The following is a 26,264-nucleotide window of genomic DNA, read 5'->3' on the forward strand; positions in this document are numbered from 1 at the left end:
TAATGATCGAACCCCTCGTGTGCGACGTACTGTATTCCCAGCGCTTCCTTGGAGATGGGATGAGTGTTGACATCATGGCCGCTTGGGAGGGAAGTGACGAGGAAGACCTCATTAAATTTTACGTGGAGCAAAGGTGTTCTTTAAAGGTTCACATGAGGTCAACTTCTACTTGAAGCAGAGTAGAAGTTCGGCACTGCAAAAATTGATATAAATTTGTCGCCTATGAGTAAAATTATGATTATGAAAATTCTCTCTCGGTTTCGCTACTCGTTTTCTTCTTTTTAGATCGCATTGGCTATCGTTAATAAAGTTAATTCAAGCGTTCTACAACAGCGTGAAAGGACGTTCATCTTGATTCAAGATAGTTCGAACAATGGTTCTTGAAAGACCGTCTCGAATGGTCTTAAATATCATTTTAGCGTTCAAGACGACTTGTTTCACGTTCCCAGTTCTAGACATTAGGAGTAGTGTGAAATATACTTCAGGGTATACAGCATGGGGGAGGTCCAATTCCATACCGTAGAAGTGTGAATTATGTTCCTCCTTGGGACGCAATTAAATCGGTCGCCAAAAATGTTCTTACAGCGGCGAGCAATCCATTTACTTGCAATTTTTGTAATAGAGCACTCGAATAGGCTGGTTCTCCATTTTTATTTGTTGTCGATTTCGATAGAGTTTGAACAATAAAGAAATCAATATTTTTCCGATTTTCGATCCATCACCACCTTCTCAAGCTATTCACGACTAAAAATCGACGGGCTGATTATTGTATGACGTCACTGGCTCTTCTCCACTCACCGATTACCGCTTCTCCACTTCTTCTCGGCCTAACGCTACCATCTCACATGATATGTAGTCATTTATACTGTAATGAGCGATTCTTTCCGTCAAGGATAGGGTCTCCTTGAGCGATGCAATGGAACAGCTTTATTGACGTCACTGACTCTTCCCCACACTCCGATTCTCTACTTCTTCTCGACCTAACGCGTCCATCTCACGTGGACAATAGTTATTGATACTCTAATGAGCGACTCTTTCCGTTAATGTTCGGGTTTCCATGAGCGATGTAATGAACCACGACTTTTAAGACGTCACTAAATCATAAAAAGTTGACGGCAGCTTTTGAATTTTTTCATTTTAAAATTATGAGAAAATGGCTGAATAAGGAGTGCTTTTGTTTCGTCATATCTTATCTTTCCTACTCATTTACCGAATTATCTGATTTTATTGCTATTTAAGGTCTGAGAGAACAACCCTATTCTTGAGGGATAGCATTGAAAAGTTATGAATTTGAAAAGTCATATCGTCTTCAGAAGAACGTATATAAATTTCAGTTAATAGTCCAAATTTAATTTTATTTCCTCGTGCAATCAGAATCTCTCTGTGGTCAACGACGCGAGTGGCGACTTAACTACAGCAATTTCAATTCGCGGCGGGTGACAACTCTCCTGATAGCCGAGTGGAGAATCTTCCATTTTTATATCCGTGAACAAAAGGAGAGCTCGATAGTCACGTCGTGATAAAGTGAAAGAAAAGCATCATTTTCGTGCGTAAAGGGTCCCATTCAACTCCTCCTTTTCAAGTCGACGCGTCGGGCGCCTCCGCCGGGAACCGGACGAAAGGCGGGAATTATTCAGGAGCCCCATTCCACTGCCTCGACTGCGGAGCGGAGAATGGGGCACTCTGTGAAGTCGCCAGACTGCTTGCTGGTGCTCCCCGTGAACTGCTATCCTCGCAGTGAGAGAGAGAGGTGGATCCTCCAAAATTCACGAAGGAACGGGAGGGAATATCTCCGCTGTCGCTGCTGAATTCGTGATGTGCTCAACCCATCCTGCCAGCCTGCGGCACTGTCTACTACCGCGCCGTAACGGACGGAACTCTCGATGTCTGAAAGGACGGGGTTGGAGGAGTAATGGAGGAAGTTGTCGTGGCGAATAACAAGCGATTTAAGGAAAATAAAATTTTACTTAGTACGTTCCCCGCTTGAACAAAGAGGTACGGAAAAAACGGACAAAGAACTGGATCGTCAGATCGTGTAGATTAAATTCAAATGTTTTAAAAAAACATAATACATAAACAATATACGGTAGACGTAGATGAGTTCTGTTATTTGAGAAGCAGAACAACTGGCGATGGGACTAGCAACAAAGAAATTATCAACGGAATAGCAATGACGGAGAGAGCATTCCACCAAAATAAATATCTAATTAGAGCGGGAAATTTAAACCTAAAAGTTAGAAAAAAATTTATAAGAACATTATTTTGGAGTATGCTCGATTGGAGGACTTGATTGGAGAAGTAATGGAGGAAGTTGTCGTAGCGAATAACACGCGATTTTAGGAAAATAAAATTTTACTTAGTGCGTTCCCCGCTTGAACAAAGAGGTACGGAAAAAACGGACCAAGGTCTGGATCGTAAGATTAAATTAAAATTTTTTTAAAAATATAAGAAATTTGAAATAATGTACGGTAGAATTTGATGAATTCTGCTATTTGAGAAGTAGAACAACTGGCGATGGGAATAGCAAGAAAGAAATCATCAGCAGAATAGCCGAGGCGAAGAGAGAATTCCACCACCATGGTTATATTATCCACCACGGTTTCGAAACTAATGTCATTACTTATACCTGAATCAACTGTCACGTAAAAACACTCTAACCCATTGAAAAAAAAATGGAAGTTTTCTATCGGAGCTAAAGAGCATACAAAATGCTTATATTCCGGCGATGAATCGTTCTTCTCTTTACGCTCTCCAAGCATCTACTGGAATGCAAACACAAAAGTAATTTTGAAATGAATCTTTAAAAAATTCCAAATAATTCGGTTGAATAGTACACTTTGACAAATTGACATATCACTACCGATATCAATTGATATAATTTCATTGAAAAAGAACGAAATCAGAAATCCGCTATCTCAGAATCATTATTTTAATGGAGAAATTAATGCAATTATTTATAAAAATTACGAAAAATAAATATATTATCAATTTTGAATCCTGATAATAACGTAAAAACATGTCCAGTCCTAGCGTTCCAGTCGTGCGATATTGATGAAATTATGCAAACGCATCGGAAAAGTTTGAATACTTTGTTATCAAGAATCCAAATTTTATAATTTAGACCTCATTATACTGGTCCATTAACAGTGACGTCATGGAAAAATTAACAGTGCCGGAACGTACTTTCCTCAAATTTTTTTTAGAGGTGAAATATTACTCCGTGTGTTTTTAATTACAAGGTATTATTTACATTTTATTGCAAAAAGTTTTTGTTCTGGTTACGAATGTATAAATTATAAATTTTGAGGCAACAAAATTTATAAAAGTGTTTTTGACTATTATGTTTTTTGTTAACCAGAGCCGGAAAGGCGTTCCGGCTCCGTGACACCACTGTCCATTAGTGCTCCAAAAGCTGTTCCATTATTTTTCAATGCCCAAAATCCTAGTAAAAGACATTTTTAGTATGAAATAAGGCTATTTAATGACTCGAATTAACAATGAAAAACTATAATACGATATAAAGCGTGTTAAAAATTATTCGTTCGAACCCACATTATGCGGTCAAATGGTTAACATAATCAAATAGGGTTTATATGAAACAAAAATTATAGATATGCGTGCCAAATTTCATCAAGTTCACACAACCTTAACTGTCTAAACTTAGAGATAAATAAAAGAAACACGATTAATTTGACAGTCTGCATATTCGAGTCCTTAAACCGAACACACACTCAAATGTCCACGGCTGACCTCTTTCTCACACATTCCCTCTTCCCTTTAGTCCATATTATTACCGCTAGAGGGGTGGGGAAGTTTCTCGAAGCTTTGATTGCTCTTAATCCATCCGTTCTCCCCCACCTCCTACCAGACCAGCGCGCGGTCTTCCGAGGTCACCGCGCCTAATTTCGGCGGAACCTTTTTTCCGTGAGGCTGTGCCTCTCTGCGCGGCTCTTTCAAAGTCTTCCCTCCCTCTCATGCGTGTGTCTTGGTGTTCGGTGCCGCCGCCTTGGCCGTCCATTCGCCGCCCGCGGGGTCAAGGAGGACACCGTCCAATGAAAATCAGATCGATCATGTTAAGGGGACGCGGGGTGACATAACGAAGCCATTTAGTGGCGGGAACCGAGATTGTGCCTCTTGAAGTGTGCGACTCTTACAAGCCGACCTGTCTGGCCAATTCCTTGACCAAGCGTCTTACATCCTCGGCGGGATTTCTTCCGAGTAAATCTGGGTTCGCACGCACAGAAAAAAAGATTTGATTAAAACTATCAAACTGGTGTGATGGGGAGTATTTTTTAAAAATATACTTAAACTTTGATGTAAATTATTAAGCACTTGATTTATTTTACCAAACGCTCTTGATATCTTTCATCAAACATTTTGATATTTTCTAATTTGGTCAATTATACGAAAGAGCTTGGTAAAAATAACTGAATTAATTCAATGCGATTCAGAGTTTGGTAACTTTTATCGAAGTTACGATTAATTTTACGAAGGTGCTTGCTTTTTTGGTAAAAATTATCAAACCCTACATTCTTATGCAAATTTGGTTGGATAGAATTTACTAAGTGATTCGTAATCTATCGAACGGTCTTTCTTTCCTCTTTCGTTTATACCAATACACATTTGCAGTTGAAGGATTCCTAAACAGGCCTTACATAAAAGATAGGTTGGTAGAAATGATTTTGTCTTCATTATTTGTGATGGCGATAACGTATTAATTTTGTTTACGTTCATTTTTCTGTTTATTTCTGCTTTAAATTGCAATGTTATCTGTAAGCTAGCTGGTAGTTTTTATCGAACTGCTGTGGCCAGTTCGCAAACAATAACCAAACCAGATTGATAGAATATATCAAGTTGGTTTAGTAATTGTTACTGAATTTTTCAATGTGCCATATGAACCGAAAAGTTTGATAAAATTCATCAGAATTCGATAGTTCTAACTAAACTTTTTTTCCATGCGGAGTCGGCACGAATATTACATTAGAGGATTATCCAGCCGGCCTCTAGATGTGCTTTCACCAAGGTGGTTGTGAATATCTGGAGGCGCTGCAATCGAGTTTTAACACTGAGCATTTTGAAGTATCTGGGTTTCATCTGGGAAGGTTGACGCATTAAAGAATGATAGAGAGGAGGTTCTCTTGCCATATCGCGCCAAGCATATGGGTTGCGGCGCAGAGAAATTTAATCAGAGGACTAAATAAAATACAAAGGAAATATGTGCGATTCAGTTGCGTTGCCAGGAATTTTGTTCGTGGGAGGGGGGTTAATAACCAGGGGGATCCGGGGAAATTTTTCGAAAAACATGGTACTTAGTAGAGGGGTTTAAACTGGTTCAAACAGTTTTCATAAGCGAAATAACTTCATTTTTCAAAGAAATATTTTTTGAATTCATGATGTTTCAGTATTATGTTTTCTTTCATTATGTAGCAAAGTAATTATGATTATTATATTTCGGGGGTGGGTGGGTCCAGACCTCCGGACCTCTTTATCCCCCCCTCGCTTAGCCGCTGGTGTGATTCGTCGAAATTTGCTGCGAGCGAACTGAGAAGATCACAAAGCTTTTACATGAATTGGAAAGGGACCGCTTTGAGTCTCGGGGGCTTTGCGATAAGCTTATATTGCTTGAACAATTCTGTGTTGCTTGTGCATAATGTGTTAAGTCACTCAATCATAATTTTGAGATAATTGCATTTGAAAATTCACTCGCCCATCATAAATCCAAGCCTATGAATTATCGTGAGATAAATAGCTCATAAGCGACCTCCTCATGTGCTGTTACTATTACCACACTATGCACAAACGATTCTATATGATTCATTTGATGGTTAGGTGAGATAGTCCCATTTTTGGGGTTTTTGGACTTAACACATTATGCACAAGCAACATTAGTAGCAGACATTTTTCAGAGCGAAAGGGAGAACATAATATTAGAAATTATAAAATTAGGGAGATATTTTGCCGAACGAATAAGTACGGGGATTTGTTTTCGCCCCGAACGATAAAGGACTTCAATGAAGCTATCATATCCACGGATTAGTCGCATATTTAGCTATTTTACGGCGGCAATGCCTGCGTTTGGCTAGAGCTGAGCTGAGATCAATCTGAAGGTGATCTAGTGCAGGAGGCCAAGTTTGGAAAGAATATCTCTGAGCTCGCTTGATTACTCACCCTCCTCCTGACATTCTCTTATGATAGAAAAGATCTCTCATCGGATGATACGTTGATAGCATTGATGGCATTCAAGCTTTGTAGTTACATATTTTGGGCGAAAATTAGACTCCGATTACGAAATTTCCATGAAAGTGCTTTTAACATCCCGGACACGTATTTTATTGCTAAAAAATGTTCGAGATCCTCCTATGATATGTGTAGTCACTACCGCACTCATGTGATTTAAATGCCGGCAAGGTCAGAACTCTTAGAGCTGTGGCCAAAGCTTGAACCACACCTTCTTAGCGATAGCTTTTCAGGGACCAAAGAAATGATAGCTCCACTTATAATTTTCTGAATGACACTGTCATTCCCACAGTCCCTTATCCCATCGCTTAATTCCGTCAGTTTTCGTATTTACAATTGTCACTCAATTAAAAGCCAATTTTGGCGTTAAAATCACCACCAGTAGCTGTGCGTTCTGATTGGGTGAAGGATGGTTTCAGCGACGGAAAAAGGGACGTGCCAATGTGATTAAAAAGGGATGGGATTCCCATCCCTGGAGCCATCGCGGAAAATGATCGCGTGAAACGGTCAATTACCTCCAGCATCGTTGGAGCGATCGCTAAAGCTGTCCCTCGGAAGGAATGGAAAAAAATTATCGTGTGATGCATTCCTTATTTTCGTGAGCGGGCTTGCCATTTTTCTGTGACGTATTACTTTTTTTTACGAAGACTCATCACACCCGCAGGACGCATTCATTTAAAGCTCTTCGTACAGTCGCCGCAAAAAGTCTCAAAGCAATATGAAGAACAGAGCAGTCGAATTACACGAATTTCAGTGGCTCCACTGGTTCGAAGGCGAAGGGGGAAGGATATGAGAAGTGGGAAGGGATAGTATACGAGTCAGAAGGCATTCGAACTCGGTGGATAGTGATTCGGGAGGACTGCTATGGCCCCATCGAATTTCGGGGCTGTCTCCTTTCCTAAAACATTGAGCGAGTACCTCGATGTCATGAGAGCTTGTAGCCATCGCTGGAGCTGTCCTTCGAAAGGGATTAAAAAAAGATCGTTTAATTCAGGCTTAAGAGTTACCTCGCACTTTTTAATCTTAACAAATACATCTATACAACAGCACCTTCGAAAGTACAAAACTGATAAAAAAGTCATTGAATACGACCCATGCAAAATATTCCGGCCACCTTATCAAGATATTACGGAAATTTAAACTCTTTTAAAAGCTTATATTCCGCTAAATTGGAAATTAAAATGATTGTAAATTAATATGTCATTAATAAGGCCAGTAAATCATCTTCTAAAAAGAATTAGATTTTTCCACCGAAATTTTCTTGCATCGTTGCGTCGCATTGCCTGCGTTTGGGCTTGGTTTACAATGGTTAAGAACTGAATATGACTCGCCAAACGCAAGCTTAGCCGCCGAAAAAAGCTAGAGATACTAGTAATCCAAGGTTGTGATAACTGTAGGTAACTTTGGAGTGGTCCACACATCCGTAGGATATCGGCTTGTAGTGCTATCGACATTTTCTAAATCAATTTAACGGAGCCAATCTAAATAATTTGTTCCTGTATGATTCGTGAATAAAATTTCACACGAAACATTCCTTTGTGTTTCGTTCGATGAAAATCGGACAATCTGTTGGTCTCCCGGATTATGAACGAGATTAAATCATCGGGAATAGAAAGATTTCACGTTGAAGGCAATGATGATGAGAACGGAATAAAAAAATCTCTCTGCTGTCCACTGCACTAATTGATTCATTTTGGTTGAGTTTCCCGCCGTGGGAGGCAATAATTTCGAGAAAGGTTAGCGCACACCGGATTTACGGCCATCGCGCGAACTAATCGGATTAGAATTCCATTACATTATGGCGACAGTTTTTTAAAACGATATGGTAATTACCGACACCTCCCGTCGATTCGTATAAAGCCACTTTGGACCCCAGGAAACATGTTGACAAACACGGAAAAGCAGCCAAGCACACAGTCGATTTTTTTTACTGTAGGTATATCGAATCCTCGCAATCGCCAGTAATGATTTAACTAACGGGCGGTTCACTCGAGAAAAAACAGGTTTTTTTCACAGGTGAAGGATTACGAATCATGCTCTTTTTGCATATGGAAAGTTATTTTATCGACATCCATAATGTATTAACATAATCACTGGTCAACAATCCTAATTTTTGTTTGACGCAGCTCTCCACTCAATTCTCCTATCAGCTAATCTTTTCACACCTACGTATTTCTTCTCTTTCACACCCTTCTTTACTTCTTCCATAAATTTTGTTCGAGGTCTCCCTTCTCCGTTCTTGCCATCTACAAGTTGTTCTACGATTGTCTCCATCAGGCTATTACATCTCAAGGTATAACCTATTAGGTTGTTACGTCTCCTTGTCAAGGTTTTAATGAGACTTCCCTTCTCTCTTACTCTTCTTACGACTTTCTCATAACTTGGTCGATCCAAGTTTTGATATTCATTCTCACGCATACACGTGGGTACATACTATCTACCTGGAACCGGTGCATAATATCTAGATGGAAATTGGAAACATTGAAGTATGGGACAAATCGATAATTATTCATGATTGATTTTTCTTTCCTTTTCATTCTGAAAAATCTATCACCTTTATCCATATTTCAACATTTTTTTCTTAATACAGCTGTATTTTTTTCACAAAAGAGTAGCCTTCCATTTTTTTCAAAGATCCCCTCCTCAACTCTAAATAAAACCGTGGCTTGGCGTAAAAGCGTGGCGTAAAATGTTGTGACACAAGTCAACAAACGATTACGCGCAGGAATTTGAGAGTTATAACGAGTTTCCGTGAGTCACCACTAGTTGACGCTTGAGTCGCATGAAAGGAAAGCACCCAATGGAAAGGAAAAATTAACGTGTGGTTTGTAACTTAGCGAGTCATGCTCTAAGTAAGATAGTTGGACTTCATTCCGGGAGGGTGAGGATAACGGTCATCGTCAGAGCAATAGGGACAGCCTAAAACTTAGTTTAGAAACGACGTATAAAATTAAAAATACTATGAAATAACACTGCAATGAAGCAATTTTACTCGTATTTATAAAAATGGATTCCACGTGTGTGTAAATTTAATGTGATAGTTCCAGTTGATTCCACATGGATAGCCGTTGAACACGATGTAGAGAAGGGTGGCTCCGTATCAGGGTGTTACTACGTATTTCCGAATGATATCGGCCACATTTGAAGAGCTGTTGGAACTGCAAAAAAAAATCGCTCTATGAGTCATTTATTATTCGAGGCAACAACAATGACATGATGGAAATGAACCGATCTCGTGGAAGTGAGCCGGTTAAGTGAGCGATTACACGCGCGCTGCAGGTGGCCACTTCTTGAACTTTCACACAGTGCACGTTTGGATAAATCTCTGACGTCAACCGAAATCGAGCTCTAAGTCAACAATCGTCAGCAATTCCGTTTCTATATTAGTGCTTCCTGCCTTGTTTATAGGTGGAGAGCAAAACACATAGGCCTTCACCGACGACAATGGTCGCCCAATCGTCAAGGCACGTGACAGGAGACATTGTTCCGCCGTTCGCGCGCAAAGACGGCATTTGCGGTCGACATTCGCCAAGTGTCGGAATGTTTCCGATCCCGGCCGCTGTCTCAGCCGAGGGCTCTATGAGTCGTCAAATGTCACTGCCACACGCTTCCCCTTGAAAACCCATTCGACCCCGTCATTATCCTCGGCTGTCTTAATGCCTCCTGCGAGATGATGGCGACGCGACCGCCAAAGCCGCTTCGCCTAATTGCATCATTGTTCCGGGACCCGATCGATGAACTTCCGGTCCCTTTCACTTCTCTCGAATCGAGAGCCGCCCACAAACCGCAGCAGCCAATGGAGCACGAACATGTCGCCGATGGCGTACCCGGATTTCCGACGGTCTAATTGCCGATTCTGAGGAGTCAAATAATCTATGGCTGTCTTCTCCATCATTACGAGGAAGCCTTCGAATCAAGGAACGTTTTGCTTCTATTCAGCGAAAGCGTCGGAGTTAAAATAACGATCTGATAAACCATCTGAAGCATTATCGTTATTGAACCAACGATTGGGTGATCATGGATCATATATACCACGTTATTCCTGATATTTTACTACATACTCGTACCTACAACTTACATAAATATAGTTGTATTGTGTCTCCTTAAGATACACTTTTTAGTTTATCCATTACGTACTTTACATTAAATACTGATGACCTCTCCTATAAGGCAGTACCGTCGTATAGCCTATGAAGATAATCACTGTGGTTTACCTCTTGTTGGTGACGTCATTAGAAATTTGGGTAATTTACTCAATGAGGAAGAACATATCACTATTTCATTGAATCGCTCGAAAAGTGTGAACAAAAGCAAACCACAAGAGTCCCATGTGCAAGGCTGAGGAATAACTGAGACGCGGTGAAACGCCCGGCACGATTTCGTGACGTAATCAACTTATCTGCGAAAGGGTTAATGCCGTCGAATTTCCGTTGGTTTCCACACGCATCATAATACTGTTTCACTTGAGTAAATCGGTTTAAATCCAAAAAATTTTAAACTAGGAGATAATGGTTTATGGGCATAAGGGTTGATTTTTTATTTCTTCATTCTCACGTTTCATTTTCCTTTGAATTACTAATGGCTATCAATGACGAAAAATTCAAGCTTAGCCTACCATTGCTCTCCGAACGGATTCGAAATGGAAAGCAATACTATTCCTCTCGTTTCTTTACCATTGCAATATTCTGCAATTACGCAGAACGCGTTCCAGGACAACAATGGTTTTGTGGCGGCCGCACCTCCTGCCTCGCCGCCACACCGCTTGCCCGGAGGCAAAACGAAACGCGCTCTCTTCGCTTCCCCTCAACAGGGCGCCTAGGCCAGCGGTGGTGCGGTCGCCTCCCAAGCGGTGGCCCGGGTTCGATTCTCCGTGCCGGAGACTGAAATTATTTATTGAATTTAATAAGCCTTCTAGAATTATTTTCTAGAATTTTCTTTCATGATCGAGAACGGTTGCATGGAATATTCTGGAACAGAATAAATACTGCGGCCTTTCGCGTCCCAAACTACTACATTGACTTCTCATTGCTAGCAGACAACCTTCTACTTCCCGACGCCTTATACAGTTTCAATGGAATCTAGTCCATTTATATATTAAATATCCATCCATAGTCCATCTATATATTTAAATATTTGAATTTATAAATTTTCAGTAAGTTAAAATTGCATTATTCATTTCATTTTGAACATGCTAGTTCATAATGGATGAGTATTTACGGTCTTCACTGGCAAGAATCTCTTTGAAGGACAATGTAAGTGGAAGAGATATTAGCGGAGGAAAAATCATATTTAAGAGCCCTCTATGATCTATATAAAAAAGATTTGTCCATTCGCGATTCATCCAACCGGACCGTATGGAAAGCAAAAAGGGACAGCAACTGAATTTTGAAAATGCATGCAATAAAAACTTTGCCATTTTTCCTTGGTCAGTATAATCATCTTGTAAAATGCTATTTTTATTTCGGAGCTTTCAGGAAAATTAGAATCTTAAGTTCGCATTTATCCTCTAAGTCTTCATAAATTAAAAATTTTTAATAATTAGCGGTATAAAAATTATTCTCACTCGAGAATGAATATTTTTTTACGAGATGGTGGACAGCGAAACGAGACGAAGAAAAGAAGTATTTTGATTTTAAATAACTAAATTTACCCACACAGGAATTTCATACCAACAATTGAATAATAGTAAACATATTTCAAGAAATAAAATCTGCAAAGATATACAACTAAAAATTTGAAGAAGCACAACCAAATGGCTCATTTGACTCAAAATTGCAATCGTATTACAAAATCCTAAAAATAACAAGGTTAGATACGCTTTAAAGATCACATTCTTGTTCACCATTCTTTCCTCTAATTTATGTCTCCGAAAATACAATAAAAAACGAAAACGTGGGAACTTCCCATCATATAATACGGCATATCCTCTTAAAATAACACTAAAGAACACTACCCCCTCACCCTCATGTTTTTTCCTCTCAAAAAGAAATATTTTTTCACGCAAAATTTCCACGTATACTCACTTGTTTACCTTGTTTGACATTTCACTAATAGTGTATATCGTATATTTTTGCATTGTAAACGCTTAAATACTGTTTTAAATATGTTTGCAATGACGTTAAGGAGGGGTTAAATGGAAGAAGGGACTAATTAGACCTTGTCCGAATAAAGGCATCTATTATTATTATAATTATTATTAAAATTTCAAAGCAATAATGGACGAATCTATAAATTGGTGTAAGATAAGATCAACAAGATATGCATATGTTACAAACGTACCTGCCATTTTTGCTGAGAATATATTTGCTCTCCTACCGCGCCGACATTGATAATATTGTACTGAAACATGTATTTACCTAAAGCAGCATACACACCCTTTGCGTGAAAATTTTCGTAATTATAAACCATCTGCTAAGAAACCATCAGGCTAACTAATCACGGCAAAGTGTAATTAGCTGAAGCATAATCATGGATTAGTTCCGCAGAATATATATAATGTATTCGAGAAATATGTTATGGGTGGAATGATTTCTCTCCTTAAAGAATCGGAAACGTATATTCGGAAAGTTCCCGTAGTCAGGGGCGCAGCTAGGAATTAAGGCTAGGGGGGGGGGGGGTTTCAGGCGCAACTAATACCGGGGGTATTGGGGGTATTGCATACCCGCCAGGGTAAGCGGGAGGTGGGAAGGCCATCCGCCGGAAAAAAAGTAAGATAAATGGTTCAAAATGGTGATTTTTACGGCCTTCTGAGGGATATTTTATTAATCCTCACACTGTTCTATAAGCAATATTAATCCAATCAATTAAAATATATTTAACTAAAAATTTCTGTGAGCTCTGGGGGGGGGGGTTTATCCCCCAAAACCCCCCTCGCTGCGCCAATGCCCGAAGTTATAATCGATGATAAAAAAAAAGAGTTGCAGAGCGTAAAATGAAGTTAAATGCCTGCTAATCAAACCCCAATCGGACAGATTTCTAATAATACAGTGGAACTTGGTTATAACGTCATCAAAGGGACCAGAAGATTTTTAACGTTACATCCGAGTGACGTTATAAAAAAAGCAGCCTTTAATCTGAGTGAAAGGACAAAGTAAAAACGCAAATGTTCTGCTATATACAAAACTGTTTATTGAAATCTACTCGTCCATTGGAATATGTATAATAATAAAACATTAATAAAGAAAATGATATTCACAATTAAATATTTTATAGCCTAATAAAAATCTTACTTTACTGTCGAAAAAAATCTGTGATCTTCTTTTGAACGGTCCTTTCAGAAATATAAATTCTCTCCGTAGTGCAACAAACGTCTTGAGGCGCGCTGAGTGGTGAAGCAGTGCAGCAGTGAAGCACTTTTGCTACCTAAGAATCGCAAAATTTTTGACGCTATACCCGAGCGTCGCAATATTTGTCGACGATATAAACGGGTTTTCGTACAACATAAAATGTTCAATTTTGGCTGGTGTGCATAAAATGTGACGTTAAACCCGAGCTGACGTTACAGCCGATGCCGTTATAACCAAGGTCCACTGGATATTAAAAACCTGCAAATATGTGAGGAAAGTTCTTCCACCTGGTATGGCACGGACAGCAACATAGATGAAAAAGGTGAGTCGCTGAGTGCACACACAGGTGTGATGACGCAAAGAACCCGAAAATAAGACAGCGTGATAAAAAAGCGTTGGAGTCGGACCTCAATTTGGCAAATGCGTCCCTTAAAAAGAAATCCCCCTCTCCAAAAAAAGTGAAAACTCGCCTCACGCAGGCCGTATCGTTCATCACATGACCCTTCTATTACAAATAACATTCTTCCCAACCAACCCGACTCGCACTCTCCTCTACCCATCTCGTTAAGGTCTCGTCCGACCATTGAGGTTGGTATGGACGGGGCATTAAACCGGCTTTACTTTCACCTCGCCAACAAGGGAACACAGGGAGTATGTGCTCCGTAATGGCCAGTTCATATAAATGGTCACTTCCCTTTATCACTGGCTCGCTGGTACAAAAGCGAATTATCAAATACTTTCCAATACAATGCAACTAAATTGTGCTTCATCCGAAACGAGTATCCTTCCACTCACTCACTCAGTTAGTCAACCTGAATATTGGTTTGGTGCAGGTAGAGCTCATCCCAAAGTAAGTTACAGGAACGCAGCCACGTAATTGAAGTCAAATACTCTTCTATACCATTCGGGTACATTGTGCTTCATGCGAAACGAGTATATTTCCACCCAGTCAATCAGTTATTTAACCCGAAGACTGATTTGGTACAGGTAGAGCTCATTACAAGGTAAGCCACAGGTACGCTGCCACAAAAATGAAGTAGCAAATACACTTCATTACTATGCAACTGAATTGTGCTCCATTCAAATCAAGTATCTTTCCACTCGCTCACTCGGTTATTTCACCCGGAGATTGATTTAGTGCTGGTAGAGCTCACCCTAAAGTAAGCCACAACTACGCTGCCGTACAAATGATGAATCAAATGCAATTTATCATCAAAAAATTAGATTTTGCTTTCTTCGAAAAGAGTATCCTTCCACCCACTCAGTTATTGAACCAGAAGATTAGTTCGCTACGTAGAGCTCGCCCAAAAGTAAGCCACAGGTACGGTGCCACGCAAATTAATCAGTAAATACAACCCATTCCTACGCAACTAAATTGTGCTCCATTCGAACGAATAGTACTTCCACTTACTCACTTAGTTATTCAATCAGAAGATTGGTGTGGTGCTGGTACAACTCACCCCGAAATAAACCACGGGCGAGTGAATTTCACACATGAGGGAGACACTCACGTCTCCTAGGCCTCCTCACACATCTACTATTTTGTTTGGGGGAATCCGAGTGCTATAGCCGGGATTTGAACCGGAGACCCCTCGATCCAGTAACCAAGCGCTCTAACGACTAGGCTACCACGTTTCCCAGTTTCCTTGACAATCCAGAAGAAAAACCTTGTACGAAGCCCATATAGGTTCGAGATTAAGGCATAGACTTACTTTTTGAGCAGGATCTTATTTTAACTCATTACGGAACACCGCATTGAAGAAGAAAATTGTAGTAAAACTTATAAAAAAATGGTAAAAAGTATGAACACATGCAATATTTACTCAATTGCAGCATGTAATTATAAAACAAATGTTTTTAAGCGATGAAAAGTTTTCACTTAAACAGTAAAACTTGCCCGTGATAACCTTAAGTGACTATACAAAGTCCACAGAGGACTGGATTCGAAATAAAAAGATGTTCAAAAGTAAAAACACTTTTTTTGAGCCAGAAATTTAATACCGGCAATAAGTTCCAAAAGCCTGCACATGTAATGACGCAAACCACTTTCTAAAGTTATCACTCGTTACAAATTTGCACGAGGTCGAAATTGAGCAACCACCGCATTTATAATCGAAGCCATGATTGTCAAAACAGCATGAGGTCATTTTCCTCGAAAGAAATTATCTTTTTTTCTACTTTCATGTTCCCTGGGAGATAATAGATCAAAATATATTTATAAACCAAATAAAGTGAATTCCGTTTAAATTGGGCAATCGAAAATTAGTCTTATAAGGTTTTTGTTGAGATTATTTAGGCTTTAGTAAGCACTTTTCACATTGGAGGCCGTATTCCGCCACTTTTTGGATTCCGGGTTTCTACCGTGAAAACGGTTGCCATAATGCTGAACTACGTAATCTGTAAGCTACGTAAATCCTGAGCTGAATCCAGCATCTAAATATGAAACTACGGGAAAAAATCCCGAAATGATGATTGAAGAAAAAAAGATCGCAACAATTATTGCTCAATGCTCGAGAGAAAGCTTTTGACAGAAAATAATTTTTGCGAAAAAATAACTGTTAAAAACCATAAAATTGTTTAAAAAATTGTGGTATCCAATTTTACCATGATTCAAATATCGAAATTATTATTACTCGTTGTTTAAGAGAAAAATTTTCACGCAATTTGTTTACGATAAAACGAAAGTTGAAACCATAAAATTGTTTTGAAAATTACTGCATCCAATTTTCCGATGACTATACCTTTTACGAATAAAACATACAGTGCATGCTAAAATAGCACTTTATGAAACAGAAATCGTGAGCAAGAGATAATACCCCAGCCGTGATTAAATTGAATGGAAAATATTCACTGTAAAAATAATGAGAGCCGAGGAAAAGGCAGTTTTTTTTAAATAACAAAAGGGAAAACGTGAATAAAAAAAACTTGAGGATAAATATACTACGAAATTAATATCTAATCAAGAAGCCGTATTAAACCTCGAACTCGTCCCACGCACAATCTAATAACAGAATTCATTAATTAAAAAAATACCTTCTAAAGGCAAAAACATGAACGCTTTCCGCTAAAATGCATCATTTGATTAAATTTACATTGTTATTCCCTCTACCTGTTTTTCGCTTTGTTTTTCAAAACCCTGTGGGAAAAAATAGCGGTTGAATCAACGTTTTTGAAGCGGCTGGGCCGGAGCAGCTCTTACGTTAATGAGGAAAATTTTCAGGAAATGTATTTATAAACGTTAATTAGGAGATGCAAAAACGCCTCATAAAAAAGGCACCGCAAAATTCTTGCGTGTTCCATCAAACAAGGAGTAATACCAGTTCCGATGTTTGAATCACGGGAAAATTGGACGCAATTAATGTTTAAACAGTTTTATGGTTTCTAACAATTATTTTATCGCAAAAATTATTTTCTGTCCAAACATTTTCTCTCGAACACTGAGCAATAATTTTTTCGACATTTTTTTCTTCAATCATCATTTCGGGATTTTTCCCCATAGTTTTTATATTCAGATGCTGGATTCAGCTACTTACACTTTGCGTAGTTCAGAATTATAGCAATCGTTTTCACCGTCGAAACCCGAATCCAAAAAGTGGTAGAATACGGCCTCCAATGTGAATCGTACTTACTGAAACCTCTGACGTCATTGGACTGATTTTAAATTATCCAATTTCAAAGGAATTCACTTTATTGGATTCAATAAAATATATTTTGATCTATTATCTCTCGGGGAACATAAAAGTAAAAATAAAAATGATTCTTGCGCTTGGTGAAATATTCATATTGAAATCTCATTTATGTAGATCGATACGATGCTCGAACGACAAAAAAAGCTAAAATCCGCTTCACAAGCAGAATTCACGGAAATTTTGTCATTTATATTTGGACATTTTTCCTCTACACTTACGGTGTCTGCAAAAAAATACACAATATCGAGCTTTTGACGGCGTATATATAATGTGGTCAAACAAGACAAGCAAAGATTTTATTGAGCATTACGTTTGATAAAGCATGTATAGAACATTTTTGTATATTTTTTAGCTTACCCTTCTAATAATACCGAGAAAAATAGCATGAATTATAAACGATATGAATACAAAAGTGAAAAATTTTTTTTTAAAATTCAGATTGTAAAGCATCGCCCACGAAAGCCATTTCTTATTCAAATGTTTTCCACCGATTCCTTGAATTTTTAAACGTGTACGTGTATATTTTATAATGTAAAATGCAGTCAAATGGTATTACGATGCAATTGGTATTTAACAATAAATAATTTGATAAAAAAGGATTTGAAACTGTAATGATGAATGATAATTTTACAGAGTAGATGTTTCATTGAGATCATGAGATAGCGACACACGCGGCTCTTAAAGTTGCCTTTCTGTTGAACTCAAATTCTAGAAAAATCCTGAGTGTTTTTTCGCCGCGAATACCTTGATAAGCAGGCAACAAATCAAGAAACAGAAAAATAACGGTGTCTTTCGATTTAAAATTCTACCACAATCGACATTAATCTAAAATTAGAGCCTACTGAACAAACATCCTTCTTGATTTCACCTCATCAATGGCCACGCGTCTGTTGACCAGTAGGCTGTGTTGGAGTCACAAATGCGAAAGTCCGATGTCCATGCCTTTGATCCTACGAACGTCGATTGTGCAGTTTCATTATTTATCCGAAGCAGCGGAGCATAAGACATTTGGGCTGGGATTATTGCGTAGTCGTCCTTGGGAAGGAAAGTGTATCACAAGAGAGTAAACAAAAACGAAACACACGAGACCGATGACCGAATGAAAGGGAGAAACTGAGCGGACCCACTCGGCAGGAGTCGGTGACGTCATCAACTTTTCTGCGAAAGGGTTTAAAAAGTTGTCAATTTTTCGCCGCGAGTGCCTTGATAAGCAGGCAACGAGTCAAGAAACAGAAAAATAAAGGTCTCTTTACATTTAAAATTCTACCGCAATCGACATTAATCTGAAATTAGAGCCCATTGAACATACTTCTTCATTTCACCTTACCAATGGCCACGCGTCTCTTGACCCGTAGGCTGTGTTGGGGTCACAACTGCGAAAATCCGATGTCCACGCCTACGATCACACGATCGTCGATAGTGCGGAGTTTGATTATTCCCCCGAAGCAGCGGAGCACAAGACATTTGGGCAGGGATTGTTGCGTAGGCAACCTTGTGAAGGATAATGTCTCACAAGAGAGTAAACAAAAACGAAGCACACGAGACTGAAGCCCGAATGAAAGGGAGTATCTAAGCTGACACACTCGGCAGGAGTCGGTGACGTCATCAACTTTTCTGCGTAAGGGTAAAAAGTTGTCGATTTTCTCCGAGAGTACCTTAAAAAAACAGGCAACGATTCAAGAAAAAGAAAAATAAAGGTCTCCTTAGATTTAAAATTCTACCACAATCGACATTAATCTAAAATTGGCCCAATCTCATCTAAAGGGGCCCAATGAACTTCTTTCTTCATTCCACCTCACCAGTGGCCACGAGTCTCCTGACCCGTAGGCTGTGTTGAGGTCACAACTTCGAAAATCCAATGTCCGTGCCTGTGATCATACGAACGTCGATTGTGCGGAGTATGCTTATTCACCCGAAGCAGCGGAGCACAAGACATTTGGACAGGGATTGTTGCGTAGGCGTCCGTGCGAAGGATGGGGGGCGTGCATCTACGTATCGGAGGAGGCGGAAGGTGGGAACACGCGGGATTGGCCGTGAACTCTATCTTGGCGGCGCGGGTCAACGAGAGAAAGGTCAGGGGAAGGGAAGGAGGAACATCGGTCAATCGCCCGAGGTCGAAGCGTGGGCGAATTCGGAAGGGAGCGGGGGGAGTGAGAAAGGACTTCAGTGAAGTGTGCTCCCACTCAATAACACTACGAAACGACACGTGGCTGGCTCGAAATGTTACACGTCACGTGTAATGTTGCAATTAATATTATAGTGTGAGGCTCAGAGTTTATTTCTACGGCCTTATCTACCATTCACCAACCCACCGTCGATCTTGCTTCGTAAATTGTTTCCTTTAATCAAGAATATACCGTTATAAGGAGAACTGTGCCTTTTCTCTTGCTACTGCTTGAGTAATCTGATTCCAGGCCTTCAATTTAAGTTGGCGCACGGGCCCGCGAAGTACCTGAGCCGCGAGCAATGGAGGGGAGGAAAGGACCGACAAAAAAACTGTATGGTTCCGACACAGGTAGCTGACGGGTCCGTTCGCCCGTCCCTTTACTCCCCCCGTCTAAGGCAACTAGCACATCTAATAGAATTATTAACATTTTTTACTTTCACATAATATCTCAATCTAAATAGCATATTTTTAAAGCACTAAAAATGCTAAGAAGAATGATATAAAACACCAAGTGCTCCGATCATAAATAACGAAATGGTCGAAAGTTATTTGGAGTCAGTTCCCAGGTAAGCGTAAACGTGTTCTTGGGGCAGAACGGGTGGGGCGGAACGAAGAAAAAAGAAAAAATGGGAAATAGACTAATGGTATGAAGAGAGAACTCTGTGTTTATACTGCGGCGATTTTCATTCAAACTCTGTTGGGTCGCTTGTTCCATTTTCAAGAAATGGGCTCGATCTATGTGTGCACGAGTGGATAGCGGAGCAGATGATTCTGTACTTGTGAGTAAATGTTGAGATTTAGCTTAAAAAAAGACTAAGTAAAAGTGTACTGCACCTAAAAATTCATTCAAATCGAAAGACAAGAACATACAAGTTAATTTTTTATTGCATTTTTAACATGTTTTAGTAATTCATTTTCACGCTACCCCATTCCGGGGCAGAACGGGGAAAATGACATATTTTTTGCTTTCGGGAAAATATATAGAATCAATATTTTTTCCATTGTATATTTGTATTTTTGTGTTCAATGAATTTCAAAAGGTCTATTAAAAATGTGACGAAATTTTATTAACTCGCTCTGTACTTGTTTTTTTAATGTTTTGAACTTGATACACCATTCTAACCCTGGTTCCCCTATATATTTTTAAAAACAATACCTAAATCACTAGCATTTTATAAAATAAAACGCTTAAATGCTAGAATACTCACAAAGGAAAAAATATCTGAAGCTTTCAAACAGTGGCGTCGCCAGGAATTTCGTTCGGGGGGGTCCAAAACCAGAGCGGACATTTTTTAAAAACAGGGTACAAAGTAGAGGGTTTTAAACTAATTTTAACGCTTTTCATGATCTGAAAAACTACATTTTTTGAAGAAATATTTAGTAAATTCATGATTTTTCAATATTTATTTTCGTTTATGAAGGAAAATAATTGTGTTTTTATATTTGGGGGGCTGGGGAAGTCCCAGACCCCCCCTGGCTACACCACAGCTTTCAAAGCAAATGACTTCTGACGTCCGAGATTGAAGCAAAGCTCGTCATGAAGCTCTAAGCTCTTCGTATTACAACGGTAATTTTCAGCTCAATTCCAGAATCAATATTTTTCCTTGTCATAGCATCAACCCTTGATTGATCCTAGATTTTTACATGTAAGGCATGAATTCTACCCTGGTTTCAATTGATGCGGCGGCTGCAACGATTATAAGTAAGTACTTCCCTGGCACAAAAAATATAAAACTGCGTTTCGAATCTTAAAAATACTTCCATAGCAGATTCAATGCATATTGTGGGAATGATTTCAGTTTATTTTTTTAAATATTGTCCGACTGCTTCAGAATAAAGTTGTTGACATTAATATGTATCTCATTTCCTATTTCAATTGAACAAAATTTATTATTCGGAATGATTTAATTGATTAAAAATACTCAAAGGTTGAAAAAATAACGTTCAATGCCAGTTACTCAAATGGACAAATAAAAAAAAAGGTAGTCAGTAAGACCAGTAGAATATTAGTGACGATTGCAGAAATATTGTAATGAAAAATTCGATTAAAACCTTTGATACAAGCTAATAAATTGACATAACAAAACAATTGATCTGATAGTGTAATTACGCGAATTCATCCGGATAAGCTTGCGGCCTCAATAATGACCAAATTTTCCTCTACCGATACCACTTTGAAATTTACGGATTATATCGGATGTCCTGAAATAAATACGAAGGGCAAAATCGTGTACCTATCTAAACAGGGATAGGCAGGCGATGGATAAAGTATCAATCGATAATGTTGGAGGGAATATGGATCGCAGTGAAAGCCCAGGGCGATAAAGTCAAGGGTCACGCGAAAACCAGGTCGAAAGCTTCCGAAAAGATTAAAATGGGCCAAAATATGATTGATACTCATCGAAACGGATGATGCCAATCAATTAATATGCACACAGCACGGCCGCTTTGATAACGCAGGCACCAATCATCATTTGAATACTTACGGATATCATCTCGAATTACTCGGGCGAAAACAGACAACGAGGAAGTGAGAACACACGAAATGATATCTCGCGACCTGGGACATTAATCCGATATTTTTATGCAAACATCAAGAAGTAGTATACAAATGAGGTTTTCAGGCCAAAATATTTTTTACTAAGTACTCACCAGCTTATACGATGTTCCGTTTGGGTCAAAATAGCTCCAAGGCTGTCTGGAAGCGTCGACAATCCCTCCCGCAAAACCTTGAACGTCTAGACGGCCTCCACCCATCACGAAAACATTCAGTGTGTGTCCTGTCTAATAACAATAGAATAATACTTGAAAGTACTATCTCAATTACCGAGAGAGTATCGGAGACCTCTAATCCGTCCACTGAACACAATCCGAGTCAACCCAAAAACTCGAAAAAAGGTGCAATGTACTGAAAATACTTTCCCTTTGAAAGCGAATGGAAGATGGGATAAAAGTTCACTCCCAGCATTTCCGGGTCCCACCCAAAAACTCGAAGAAAGGTGCAATGTGCTGAGAGTACTTTCCCGTTGAAAGTGGATGCAAGCCTGGATTAAAGGTCAATTGCATGGCCTGACAATTACTCCCACGAAATCAAGTTTTCAGGCAAGGAAGTAATATCCTTGAGCAAGTCTCTGTTCAACAAGGAATACATACACAAATCCGGCTTTTACTTACATAAAAGGTCACTCCCTTTCTCTCACGAAATCATATTTTTTGAGTACTCACACGGAAATAAACAAGGGAATCCGTACACGCTCACAGACTTAATGCAATGATGAAAAATCTGTATAAATACTCGTACCCGTAGCCCAAGAAATCATTCCACCAACAGTCAACGATTGCAGAGGTAAGTACTTACTGTTACTCCATTGGATATGCAATAATTATTCTTATAATTAGCACTTTTTAATTGCCACCGAATACAGAATTATATTTGTACTATAGTTGAAATATCAAATAAGTCAGGCTAAAGCAACGAGTAAAAATATCTTATGAGCATTTGTACTAATATTTATATCTTTCAATGGCTTAAGAACATAAGAATTAATTTCAATACACAAACCATTGGAATACAACATGAATGAAACGTTAGCGAACGGACGACAACTGATTAAAATGTATACAATTAATCCACAAAGCTATGAATATATGGTAAAATGACAACTTACTCTTATAAATTCAGAACGATAGGTAATACAGTTTAATGTGAGATAAAAACAAATGAAATAATGCACTTAACTTAATAAAACACAATGCCTGTCCTTTGTAATTAATAATCAATATAGAATATATTCAGTAGCTTACGAATCACTGATAACTTTTATTCTAATCAAACAATCTTTGCATCGTCTCTGACGACGTGAAAATAGTCGTTCATCTCGGCATGCTACGGTCCTCGTTCTCTCATCCGCCACGAGGTGCCACCCAGCGACGGCACGTCTCATACGGAGTCTGTCGGCGTGAGCCATCTGGTGGCGAATTAGTGTACGATTTGAAATCCCGGCCCCGCGCTGAGTTTGAATGAGTGATCACAGCGCCACGTATGAGTCGCTATCACAACTAAACACTTCGCGATAATATTTCGTATACCGCGTTAAATACTTAGCATTGGAAAAAAACTCTTAGATTTTGTATTGAAATAAATATGCTTGAAGCTATGTTATTTAAAATAAAATAATATAATAAACTAGTTACGTAAAAATACTATACCTCGTGGGGAATGGCTAAAAAATTACGGAAAAAAATAACCCGTATTATTAAACTCCACTGAACCTAAGGATTAATTGTAGATCTAATATTATTATTATTATTATGTTATCAGTTATATCAACAAAAAAATATGTACGTGAGAGGTACATTAACACTGAGTCCGCTGGCTGGGGGGGTCTTGGAGCCAGTGCATCGTCTGAGGAGGAGGCTTCGAGGCATTGGTCCGTACGAATTAGAATTACGTGGGAACGTATTAATTCTACGGATGAGTGCAGCTGACGCCACCACAGCTCGAAATCGATTCCTCAGAGCAATGCGGTTGCTCTTAAACGTGGCCAATGTGAGTGTTGTTCATGAGATGTCTCCAGACCCGTTTTTGACACCATACTCATCATTGTCGGATTCTACCAACACTTCATCCTCAGCCGCGTGAAGCGTGTATACATCTCAATGCAAATTGCATAGTTATCCAGGTAAGCATGCATCTTCATAGTTGAAATATTTGCTTTTAAAACGTAACAAATTCTCAAACATATATATTATCTTCCTTTAATTAAAACTCATAATAAATACATCACGTGTTTTTTCACCATTATGAACAAACAAACTAATAATAAAAATAATTACATCAATAATAAATGGCGGGGGAGAGGATAAAATTGTTTATAAAGCAATTCAATTCAAGGGATAAGACAATATTTGAAACTATTCGCTACCACCGCAGGGGGGTTTTAAACAAGGGGACCAACACTCTAATCACCACACGCTAACTTGATGCCTCTGATTTACTTTCTCAAATAAAAAGAACTGAATAAAACTATATTATAGGGTAAAAAATAAGAACAAATAAACTCAACACATATCCATTAAAAAATTTTTATTAAATTATTTTTGTCTCTGCCGACATAGAGCTCTTCTCCTCCATAGTTGAACATCATAATATCTTTCATTGATAATTTTAGGAATGCTGGCAATATCAAACGCCTTCCAACGCCCCGCACTTTGATGTGCCCCACCAACTTCTCCCCATATCTGGTATTTATTTTTTCAATTTTTGTCACCAAAAATTTTTTGCCAATGACCATCTCCTCCTTCTTCAAAAATTCGTTTCCTTTTTGCGCCTCTAGGAGAGTTTGACGGATCTAAAAAAAAATAAAAAACATTAGATATGCAAGTTAAAATAGCTTATAAAAAAAGTATAAAAATACTAACTGAAGGAGCGAGCATGGTTGGTGGAGAAGAAGCGGCTAGTGACCTAAAAAAGAAAGAACTTATTAGAGGAATGACTATCATATGTAAATAGATCTTCAATAACAGAACTACAAAAACTATTTTTTACAGATATGACCAATATTTACCCCATTGACGTGGATGCAGATGGAGAACCCTTCCTATCATTGGAGGCAGAGAAGGAGGCATCTTCATGTGTGGGGAACTCTGCAACGTCGGAGAAGGAGTCGAAAACATCAATGGAGAAATCCGGGACGTTGGAGAAGGAAGCAACAGGATCAGTAGAGGAATCCTGGACGATAGATGAGTCATAGAAGATGGTTCGCACAGCGGTGGCGGACGGTGCGGCAATGGATTGCATGGTGGTAGGTGAGCTGGTTGCGGCAGTTGGAGCGCTGGCTGACGTTGCGATGGCAGTTGGAACGCTGGCTGAAATGGCGGTGACAGTTGGAACGCTGGCTGACGTGGTGGCGACAGTTGGAACGGAGGCAGACGGCATGGTGGTGATTGACAGGGTGACGGTTTCCACGGCGGTAGCTGGCACAGCTGTGGATGGGGTGGAGGCAGCGTTGAAGGTGTCCATTATGTTTCTACGGTCGGCAAAGTCTTGGAGTTGCAGAGACGATCAGTAGAGTGTGACTTACTCAGCCAACGGACCAGGTATTTATACAAGTGACTGTGCCAAAAAAGTGACGTTAACGGAGTGGGGGGACTCGCGAACTTAGTTGGAAGAGAGAGGGAGTTGAGACTCATGAACTTAAGATGAAGAGTCAGAAGAATCGTAAAAAGTATCGTTCGAATTACGCGAATGAACGAGTCTTCGCTTTCTTGCAAGTTTATATTCTTTTCTGTCACTTAGATATCTTTTATAACAATGTGAGTTGAAAGCAAAAGTGTAGGAATGATATGTACGCCATTGTCTGGAACTATGGGATGAATCAGTAGATGGTAAATCAGAAGAAGAAGAAGATGATGATGATGATCCATGTATAGATCTGTAGTTATGTTCATCAAAATTAATAAAACAATCGGCTCTATTCATTAAACCAAATAGCGGGGCTCGAATGCAGTTTGAACACCAATTGTCCTCATTACGAATTAAATCCACCACCATGTGTACCGATATGACTGTATGATGTGTGTAAATGTACACACTTTTCGGTTCGTGCGGAATTATTTCCGAAACACAAGTTTTACAAAATCGAGGTCTTTCAAAATTATCCATGAAAAAGTAACTAATAATAATGACATGTACAGAATCACCGATATAATTTTCTATATTTAATAAAAAATCTAACGGTCTTACTAAAAGCAGTTGATAAGCACATTTAGATAAGCGAGAGTTAAAATCAAAATCAAAGTTGTCAACTTCTGATTCATAATAACCGTACGAAGCACCCGATAGGTCGTTTAACCACGACTCCCATAAATGCATTCTATTACATT

General features: G+C 39.0%; 2 protein-coding genes and 1 long non-coding RNA gene across 5 annotated transcripts in view; 1 reads left to right on the forward strand and 2 right to left on the reverse strand.

The window, feature by feature from the left end:
* The window catches only part of LOC124157416 (voltage-dependent calcium channel subunit alpha-2/delta-3-like), a 244,510-nt gene that overhangs the window by 72,399 nt on the left and 145,847 nt on the right, over positions 1-26,264 (reverse strand). The gene's annotated exons all lie outside the window — the stretch shown is intronic.
* On the forward strand, positions 23,772-25,896 carry LOC124157418. The gene is made up of 2 exons (XR_006864589.1): positions 23,772-24,061; positions 24,930-25,896. It is a non-coding gene; the product is annotated as an uncharacterized LOC124157418 (long non-coding RNA).
* Positions 24,189-25,401, reverse strand: LOC124157417 (flocculation protein FLO11-like). The gene is made up of 3 exons (XM_046532114.1): positions 24,947-25,401; positions 24,801-24,843; positions 24,189-24,730 (listed from the first exon to the last, which is right to left on the reverse strand). The coding sequence occupies exons 1-3, from the start codon at positions 25,399-25,401 to the stop codon at positions 24,455-24,457; spliced, it is 774 nt and encodes a 257-aa protein (XP_046388070.1). The 3' UTR covers positions 24,189-24,454.

Source organism: Ischnura elegans, chromosome 4 (assembly GCF_921293095.1).
Source record: "Ischnura elegans chromosome 4, ioIscEleg1.1, whole genome shotgun sequence".
Taxonomy (NCBI): domain Eukaryota; kingdom Metazoa; phylum Arthropoda; class Insecta; order Odonata; family Coenagrionidae; genus Ischnura; species Ischnura elegans.